General features: G+C 29.1%; 1 protein-coding gene across 1 annotated transcript in view; it reads right to left on the bottom strand.

Annotated features, from left to right (window-relative positions):
* Window positions 1-2,668: 2,668 nt before the first annotated feature.
* The window catches only part of LOC111624487 (pecanex-like protein 1), a 161,116-nt gene continuing 152,921 nt past the window's right edge, over window positions 2,669-10,863 (bottom strand). Inside the window, exons 36-37 of the mRNA XM_023367334.1 lie at window positions 7,635-7,747; window positions 2,669-3,960 (exon numbers count right to left, since the gene is read on the bottom strand). Of these exons, the coding sequence (XP_023223102.1) occupies window positions 3,155-3,960; window positions 7,635-7,747 (919 nt within the window). The 3' untranslated portion in view covers window positions 2,669-3,154. The remainder of the gene's footprint in view (window positions 3,961-7,634; window positions 7,748-10,863) is intronic.

Genomic DNA, 10,863 nt, shown 5'->3' on the forward strand with positions numbered 1-10,863 from the left:
CTAACGGTATAAAGGAACACACGGAGAATCGGTGTAACGAAGAAAATATACCGGCAGAGGAAACAAAGTGTGTCATCGCCTATGTAGATTATGCTATATATTTGAAAGAGAATAATAGTAGTTCAAGTTCTTCTTGCGCAAAGAACGGTTATTTAGAAAGATTAAGATCCGTAATGTGGGCTGCCGGACAGTATGGAACGGGACTTGACACATCAGGTAGAGACCGCCCTGGTTCCTTCGACACCCCGAATTCGATGTCAGAGCGATAGACTGAAGTCTTAATCGCTCAAACATCCGGCCGTCACCTTGTTATGACACTTGCACATAAATTGTTTCTAGTTGGTCGGCAATGTCACATAATATATTATTTCAGCGAGAAATTGATATTCGATGTATCAATACACCATTTCGTATACGATTAACTACGACACATATATTGAGGACGTTCTGTATTTAATAATAACGGATGAAAATTTATCCAATAATCTAGTGTTCTATATGAAGAGTTATGGTAGTGACCCTGACGGCTACTAAAAATTCACTAACTGACAACATATACAGGAATTAGAGTGGACGGACGTCCATTTATTTCGTTAAATTTTATGCAGTTTATCCATTTTATTATGATTAATTTCAACCTGTTTGGTCCTGGATAAAAAAATGCATACCAGAATGAAAATAACCTCGAAAGCTAAGCACAAGTTCGTCTGAGAAAAAATGGCTTCCAATTAAACATTCAGAAAACTGACGGCTAAGGCAATAAAGGCACAGTTAATATCTGAATTAGCTTGGAATTTTTACCAGTAAATTGATCCAGATATTCGTCATCTTGCTGCCCTCATTGTGATTCATGCCTAAGCCCACAATGAGTATAAAAAAAGGCTTTCTTAGTGCTCTCAGAGTGAAGAGTTAAAAACAAAATGGAAAAAATAAATATGAATTTGAAAGTAATATCTCAAAAATTACAATGGTAGAGATAACAGACTTATCACACTGCTATTGGTAACATTAAAATAACACTTATATCGTCAGAATGCAACTTTATTACTGGTATGCATTTTGGTAGAAAAGATCATCAGCCATACATAAAAATATTTAGATCTGTTGTATAAACAAATATGTACAGAAACTGACAATTATATTCTACAATCTTAAACATACCTGTTCCAGATTTATTTTCACCACAGTGTATAGTACTTTGAGGATTACATTATGAACAGGCCTACAATATGTAAAAAGAAACTATAGCAGTGTGATAAGTCTCTGTTATCTCTACCATTGTAATTTTTGAGATATTACTATCAACAATTTTTGAGACTAGTTCTTTTATGAATTGTTTGTTAGTTCTTACCACAAGGCTGACATCCTTATTATTGAGTAATATGCACTCCTAATTGAAGAAGGTATTATTTACTAAAAATGGGCTTCTTAAGACTGCATATTTCGAGTAATGATTTAGATGTATTATTACAATTAATTATCTCTTGTCATATTTAGCTGAAATCCTATTAAATGTTAGTGAATGTTTGGTAGGATCAGTTAAAAAAGCTTTACTGTTCTGATTTACATTTAATTGATCTTAGTATAAATCCATCCATCTCTTCTATTTTCGATAAGTTTTGAAGGATAATAGCAGTTATGGATGGATTTATAGATTATAATTGTCTGCCAACTTACTCGAACCAAATTAGAGTTTGCATAAATTAACTGCTGGATCTGATTATATAACAATAAATAAATTATATACACAATCAGAATAATCCATAATATGATTATTTTATCCCAACTAAAAGTTTGAATTATTTAAATGTTTCATAAAAGAAAACATTATGCCCCTTTCAAGAAAATTTGTAACCATAAAAGGAAATATTAGAAATTTTTTCAACTTTTCAAACTAGCAAATTAGAGAAAAAGTAATTTATTCATAAAATTTTAAAATATATAAATATGAAAAAAAGACAATATTGTAAATATTTTTTTTACAAAATAATTTAGGGTAGTGTGGTATTAAAAAATCCACAGTAAAATTAATTATTAGTTCTTCAAACTTTCAATCACTACAGTGGAATGACTGTAACAATGATTCTTACGATGGAGTTAACAGAGTATATGAATTAATCACTTGAATGAAACAATTACATTGTGTATATATATTTCTGAATAAAAATATGAGTAAAGATCATATATTAATATTTAATTTGTATTTTAATCTCTCATACAAATGTTTTTCTAAGATAAAAATTTGTACATTTAGATATTGGCTGTTACAGATAAAAAAATGAAACATAAAATGCCAAACAATTAATATTTTTCCCAATTTAACACATAATTTGAGACAACATATCTACAATTATGGTATTCTTGAAGCACATTTCCACAATTAAAGGCAGTTGGAATATACTGTAATTGGCATTGCTTTGGTTTTCTTTGTTATTTTTTTGTTTTTTTGAAAAAACTATATTTTTAACTATACAAAGTAGGCATACTAGTTTTATACATTCTCAGTCAAACATTTTATTATTTTCTTTTTTATTTGCATATTGCTTCTGGAAACAGTGGTACCGCAAATATAACCAAGAGTGCTACCATCAAATTTTCATTTTCCAAATGTACAGATATAAATTTAAGGATATGTGGCACCATCTAATTCCCATGACTAGTTAATCTATAAATTTTAAGTTTATCTGTACACTTTTTATGTTCCTTGCAGAAATTATCACATTAAGTAATTCTTATCATTTACGTGGTTTTAAATAACTGAATCAGAAGGCAAGATATTTCATGCAAAAGCCCACTGTACACCTATGTAACTTACTGTGTATTTGCATTTTAATTGTGGCACTATAATGTTGAATTATGTCAGTTTTTTTTTTTAAAGATCCCTGGATTAACTAAGAATTTGATTTAGAGTAGAGTATGAAATGGATAAATTTTGATGGGTGGATGGTTTTTAGCATTTTATAATTTTAAATTTTCAAAGGCAAATTGCATGTAGGAAGAAAAATTCCTAGGCTAGTAGGAATGGAGCACCCTTCACTTCTGTGCACTGCACAAACAATACATCAGTTTATGTTGATACTTGTTCCTTTATTGATGATGCCTTTCAAAAAATGAAAAGAACCAGTATGAAACTATGAATATGTTACAGTTATTTTCACGATGCTTTGGAAATTGCACTGTCACTATTATTCTCACCTTGTCCTTTGTTATTAGTGAGCATTGCACTTAAATTTTTATTCACTTTATATATACTTCTTGATCCGTCTTTATCACTATTCCAATTAGGTTTATTATATACATTATCATCTGTGTTAAAACTGTGATCACCAAACACTGAACAATGGTCCCTGTCATTAAATCGTACTTGATTATAAGTAGCTATACAACTGCTAAGCAGTCTGTCACTAGGTTCTCTGCTATGGAGAGTCAAATGTCCTTCAGTAAGATTGCAACCATTAGAATTAATGTTGCTCACATGTTCATTAGAATTAATGTCAGATGCACTCAGACCTCTTGTGGTCATGTATGGTTCTTGATTCACAATGCTGTTGCGATTATCTGCTAGATTTCCCATTTGAAAGCTGCTAAAAGGTTGATAAAAATCACTTAAATTATCTACTGTTCCACCAATAGCACCTTTACTTCCATTTTGGCTCCCAATGATATTATTTGTTAAAATTGACGTTGCACTAGTAAGACCAATGTTTTCACTGGGAAAAGGACGGAATACACCAATGTTAATTAATGTTGATGATGTAGGTTTTCCTGGTGGGACAGTTGTCATGGCAATGTGAGGAAGTGTACCAGAATTAGTTCGAGTAAATGATCCACTGTTGCGACCAACACTATTTATGGTACTTCCTCTACCTAGACTTCCGGCTGTACTTCGTCCCATATTTTCACAGCTACCATCACCAGAATGGCTACCTGAATGAGAACCACTTGAATGACTACCTCGTTCTGAAAATAATTATTATAATTACTATTAACATAAAATACTAAGATAAGACTAAAAATATAAAATATTTTAAAGAAATGAATACCCGTTACTAATTGAATAATAACTGTAATAACTGTTTTTTATTTTGGAATGATGATTCCAATTTATTAATAATAAATTTTATTTAAAATATAGGAGCTAAAATTTTTATTAACTTTACAGAACAAAGAATGATTGGATCATTTATGCTTACCAAATACAAAAACTAAATATAAAGATTTTAATTCTATTGAAATTTATTAATAATATATGTATTTAACTACAGAAATAAATAAAATTAAATGACAATAATTCCTATGAAGTCAATTTTTAATGCTAGGCATGAGGTTAACATATATGTATAATGTAAATAACGTAATTATCAGATATTGCAATATTTATATTAAAGTCAAACAATTGTTGGATTAAATCAGGCTACATTACCACTACTATTAATAATTAAATACAGAGTAAATTCTCTAAATTATTTAATAAATATTAATTTAATTATAATTATTAAATTTAATGAGAGATGGAATCTAACTTAACACCTAACTCTAGTGACAAGTTACTCAATATTTAATTATTAATAGTAGTGATGAAGTAGTCTGATTTAATCTGGCAATCATTTCGCTTTAATGTAAATAACATGCCAATAATGCATTTAGAAAAACTTCCTTTATGAGCCATATTTCTTATACATCATTTTTTCAATATTGGAGACTATTCTTGAATCCACAAAAAATTTATAACTATGTATATTTTAATTTCTTTTTTATATTTATATGCTCTATTATAGGTTTCTATTGCACTAATTATGTCTGTGTAATGATTAATTCCGATTTAAAATTGCAAGTATAAAAATTATTCTAAAGAACACTACTGCATTGTACAGATAAAGAAAGATATAATTGTTCTAACTCATTTGTATGACTGATAAAAAATGTTGAGCAGGCCGGATGTCTGAGCAGTTAAAATGGCAGCCATCTGAGGGACTTGGGATTAAATCTGGATGGGTCAAAAAACCAAACTTTTTGGGGATAATCTGTCTGAATATGTTGGGCTACGTCCCACACCATCTCTGCCCCATTGTGTGCTTCTGAACCCATAATGGGCTTGCCAAAAAAGACCTCTTCATGACCACAGAGCAGAAAGAGTTTAATTAAAAAAAGGTGGGGAAAACAAATTGAAAATATTTCTTTAGTTAAAAAATTACAGCTCCTATATTTAAATTAAAATATTGTTAAAAATAAAACTACTCATCTTTCAATCATAAAATATATTAATGTTATCTCAATTATATTATATATATATATATAATTGATTGAAATAATACTTTCAAATCTGCATACTGGTATATCTAATGCTTTCAGTAGCCAATTTTGAGATGTGGGGTTTAAACTAGTATGGTGGAAAAAAAAATAATAATATATTTATATATATTATTCCTTTGAATTATATGTAATAATTTGGAGATTATATATATATACAGTAGAGCGTTGATTTTCCGAAAGTAAATCATCCGAAAGAATTCCAGTCGGCAAATTTAAATTTTCGCCAATGTTGTGACACTTCAATCTTTGGCTATGTCTTGGGCTACTCAAATATTTTACGTTTTTGATACTAAATTAACATCTGAAGTATAATTTTTTATTATTTTTATATTTTTCAATATATTTATTTTGTTTGTACAAAACAAAGAAATAATTTTTAACAATACAATAGTCTTTGTTAGGCTTAACATCGACGAAAATTCAACGCGAAGCGACACACAACGGATAAAAATTTTGACATCGAATACGTTAAACAATTTTTTCGTACGTAAATCAGTTATCCGGACAACCCCAGTCCCCAATTGATTCGGAAAATCGACGCTCTACTGTATTATCTCCAAATTGGCTACTGAAAGCATTAGATATACCAGTATGCAGATTTGAAAGTATCATCTCAATTATTAAAAATGGTCTTCTGGTTTCACTTCTGTTAGCAGTTCATTGTAGATGTAATTATAAAATAGTCAAAATGAAATACTGTATTAAGATTAACCTTCTAAATTTCATGGGTGGAATTATAAAAAGGTTGCCAAATGATGAAATTTTATTATTATTTTATTTCACAGCCTATTCATTCAGGAAAATTAGAGAAATACCAATTAGACATAAATTATTTTATTTCTTAGAATGATTTGTGAATTCGTACCATGTAGAACATTTTAAGTAAAGTATACTAGCTATTTCTAAATCTTTCACACACAGATACATATGTACTGTACAACTTGCATACTGTAACAACAGAAAAAGTATTAAAAATTAATATATTTACCTCGTAAGGGATTATCTGTATTTCCTGTACAACTAACATCATTATCAAAACTTCCATTTCCTTGTCTAGCTGTTCCACCACTTGAACAACCCTCTCCACACCGAGTTCTTAACCTATTAATAATAATAATAATAGTATATTGAGAAAAAATATATATATTATAAATATTTGAATTAAAGGAAAACAAAAAAATTATAAAAATCAGATTTTTTAACACTTTTTAAAGAATCGATAACAGAATTAAAATGCATAATTTGTTTCAAAATTATATAAACATTATGTTGTAGTCTTTGAAAGATTATTGAAAAAGTTTCTGATAGTGATGAGATGATCTGCAATTTCAATTAAATATTTAATAAATAGGGATTATAATAATTTATATTTAAATATATAAATAAAAGCTCATTATAATAAATCTTAAAGCATGAAAGAGAAATTGGAAAGGAAGGAATATGATTTATTTTTTCAGTGCAAACTGAGAATGGACAGATGTAGAGAATTCTAGCTTTAAAACCTATAATCCTTGGGACAATATGATTTATGTAATTATGCAAATATTTTTGAATTTCCAAATTTTCATCATGGGTGTTCAGAATGGTGACTTGAGTGATATTTTGAAAACTTTAAGTACTGTGTGTCATTAATGTTGAATCCTGCAAGAAAGGGTCAGCATCAAGTGTATATATAAAGAATGTGCTTCTAATGTCATATTGTCGGTCATTTTTAAAGAAGAATTGAATTTTATTTTTGAGTTGTTAACCATCTGGTTCTAATTAGTATTTAAAAAAAATAGAAGAAAGATTTAAAGTGACCTAAAATTGTTTGTTTGATCATTATTAATCAATATATATAAATATATTATTTTTTTTTTTTTCACCATACTAGTTCTACTGTATTATCTCCAAATTGGCTACTGAAAGCATTAGATATACCAGTATGCAGATTTGAAAGTATCATCTCAATTATTAAAAATGGTCTTCTGGTTTCACTTCTGTTAGCAGTTCATTGTAGATGTAATTATAAAATAGTCAAAATGAAATACTGTATTAAGATTAACCTTCTAAATTTCATGGGTGGAATTATAAAAAGGTTGCCAAATGATGAAATTTTATTATTATTTTATTTCACAGCCTATTTATTCAGGAAAATTAGAGAAATACCAATTAGACATAAATTATTTTATTTCTTAGAATGATTTGTGAATTCGTACCATGTAGAACATTTTAAGTAAAGTATACTAGCTATTTCTAAATCTTTCACACACAGATACATATGTACTGTACAACTTGCATACTGTAACAACAGAAAAAGTATTAAAAATTAATATATTTACCTCGTAAGGGATTATCTGTATTTCCTGTACAACTAACATCATTATCAAAACTTCCATTTCCTTGTCTAGCTGTTCCACCACTTGAACAACCCTCTCCACACCGAGTTCTTAACCTATTAATAATAATAATAATAGTATATTGAGAAAAAATATATATATTATAAATATTTGAATTAAAGGAAAACAAAAAAATTATAAAAATCAGATTTTTTAACACTTTTTAAAGAATCGATAACAGAATTAAAATGCATAATTTGTTTCAAAATTATATAAACATTATGTTGTAGTCTTTGAAAGATTATTGAAAAAGTTTCTGATAGTGATGAGATGATCTGCAATTTCAATTAAATATTTAATAAATAGGGATTATAATAATTTATATTTAAATATATAAATAAAAGCTCATTATAATAAATCTTAAAGCATGAAAGAGAAATTGGAAAGGAAGGAATATGATTTATTTTTTCAGTGCAAACTGAGAATGGACAGATGTAGAGAATTCTAGCTTTAAAACCTATAATCCTTGGGACAATATGATTTATGTAATTATGCAAATATTTTTGAATTTCCAAATTTTCATCATGGGTGTTCAGAATGGTGACTTGAGTGATATTTTGAAAACTTTAAGTACTGTGTGTCATTAATGTTGAATCCTGCAAGAAAGGGTCAGCATCAAGTGTATATATAAAGAATGTGCTTCTAATGTCATATTGTCGGTCATTTTTAAAGAAGAATTGAATTTTATTTTTGAGTTGTTAACCATCTGGTTCTAATTAGTATTTAAAAAAAATAGAAGAAAGATTTAAAGTGACCTAAAATTGTTTGTTTGATCATTATTAATCAATATATATAAATATATATTGATATATATATTTATATATATCAATTTATATATAAATGAAGATGTTTGCTTGTTCACTATACACTCCTAGGCTGTTCAACCAATTGCTACAAAACTTGGCAGTTACATTTACATCTAACTTAGATAATGTCATACATCCCACTCCAAAATATCTATTAAATTTCTGTAAATCAGTTAATTTCTATATACATGTAGCACCATTTATTGGAAAAAATTTAACAAAATAATAAACTAAATATAATTCTTATAAAAAAAGAATTAATTTAAAAAAAAGATATATTCATTTAATTACTGCAACAATGACATAGCATAAAATCAAAACTGTTACCCCGTAAAAAGTCTACAGTAAGTATATAAGTATTTAATTTTTCACATCTAACGACTCAGATTTCTTCATTTCTGAATGGTATCATACTTTCTTAATTCTAATAAGTGCCCTCCAGTAACAGAGTGCATAAAACCACCAAACTATGGTAGTTAGTCAAGGGTTTGGGCATAGCAAACAAGCTGGCCACATGGAGTTTTCTTCACATTAGTAACACCTAAATAGCGTCCAATTTTCCATAAAAGCCTTCCTGGGATGCATCCTATAGGCAGAACATTAGTGTTGCATTGCTGTAACCAATAAACCAAACTAATTCTAACAAGTGATTTATTGTGACACCATCACAATGCTGGACTGCAACTTTTTTCACAATGTTCTCAATGCATTTAGTCATGGTCTTGCCCCTGTACATCACACTTTTCCTGTCAGCAATATAAATTTTAAATCAAAGTAACATGACTTGTGTTCCAAACTGGAAGTTCCTATACAGTTAATCTGGGCCTCCTGCCACTAAGCTTTTCACATCTGATCTTCACTTTCATCTACCTAACTCCTTTCTTGAGATTAAGGAAGGAAAGACAGATAGCAGATAGGCAATGACAATCAAAATTCATAGGTCTACAATTTTTTTAAATTGCAGCCCAATAATTTTTCTATAAATGCAATATTTATGAGAAAAACTTCCCACATAGTTTATAGAATCTATTATCAAAATTTAAGCACTTTATTATCACATATAAAAATGCGAGAATAATTGCTTTTAAGATTTTTGACAAGACTATGTCTTGTTTATAAAATCGTACTACCCGATATTCTTACCTGCATAGAGGTATGAAGGAGTACATGTCGAGAGTTGATATTTGGCACAGAGTATTAGGTGCCCAAATCATTTGCGCATAAAAAAAATCCAGACTCTTAAGTAGTCAGGGAACTGAGAATCAAGTCAAAATAAAATACAAAATGGCAACCCTCTTCTACAAACAGGCAAAACAGCCACCTCACCCCACCAAAGTCAGGTAGGGGAGAGTACCACCCACAGTCATTCTAAGAAGTGAACTCTGACCTTAGGACTGAACACGTAGTTTCTTCAAATTTGATGTAAAACCGGTTTTATGTCATTACAAATGTTTTTTTTTTTTTTTTTTAACATTATCTAGTATAGTAAAATCGTAGGACCAATAAAAATTTGACATTATATTAAGGTTGTTGTTACATTCGATGATGTTATAATCGGGCTAAACTGTATATTGTTTGTGCAAAATAAAAAAATAATTTTGGATGATACAATAGCCATAATTATTTTTTTCAAAAACGGGAACTTTTCGTTACGCATCAACAAAAATTCAACCTGGGCCGACATGCAATGGAGAGAAATTTTGAAATTAGATAGGTTAATTTCATCAAAAATGCATTGTGGACGATCTTGTGGTTGTGGCTGGTGAAGTTTGAATGATTGCGCCCAAAAGCAGCGATATCAAAGAAGATAGGAGAATGAGAATAAGACCTGCCTTGAGCATCAAAGTGATTCCGTCTCCGAGACAGTCTAGTCCCATATACGGTTTTGATGTTTTACTTGTTTTACTTAAACAGGTTTTATACGAAGTCTTTTGGATGCTAAGGTTAGCAACTTCAATCACATGCGAAGCCACCAAACCTATACAACGCGGATCACTTTTTGAATATTACTAGTAGTCTGGTATTAGTAGTAGTCCTCTCTTCTGAGTTGCAGTCAATGACTACTTTTGGTTGAATTACTTCAACCCCCTTCTCCAACAGTCTCTTCTTTCTATCGGACCAGTGATATGATGAAATTTGAATAGGAAAAATACATAACATAAGGATACTTCTTCAAAATATAAGTTTTGAGAGTACCAAGTTTAAATATTTGGTTTGTTTTTTGCAAAATTTGATTGGTTGGCAAATTACCCTTTGATATTTGGCTATAAATGATAGTTTCTTAGACTTAACATTAAGAAAAAAGTATTAAAAATATGATTATATTTTTAATACTAATATAAAATATAATCTGGTTTCACTTCTGT

The sequence above is a fragment of the Centruroides sculpturatus genome, unplaced genomic scaffold (genome assembly GCF_000671375.1).
Source record: "Centruroides sculpturatus isolate CEXI.00-Female unplaced genomic scaffold, Cexi_2.0 scaffold336, whole genome shotgun sequence".
Lineage (NCBI taxonomy): Eukaryota > Metazoa > Arthropoda > Arachnida > Scorpiones > Buthidae > Centruroides > Centruroides sculpturatus.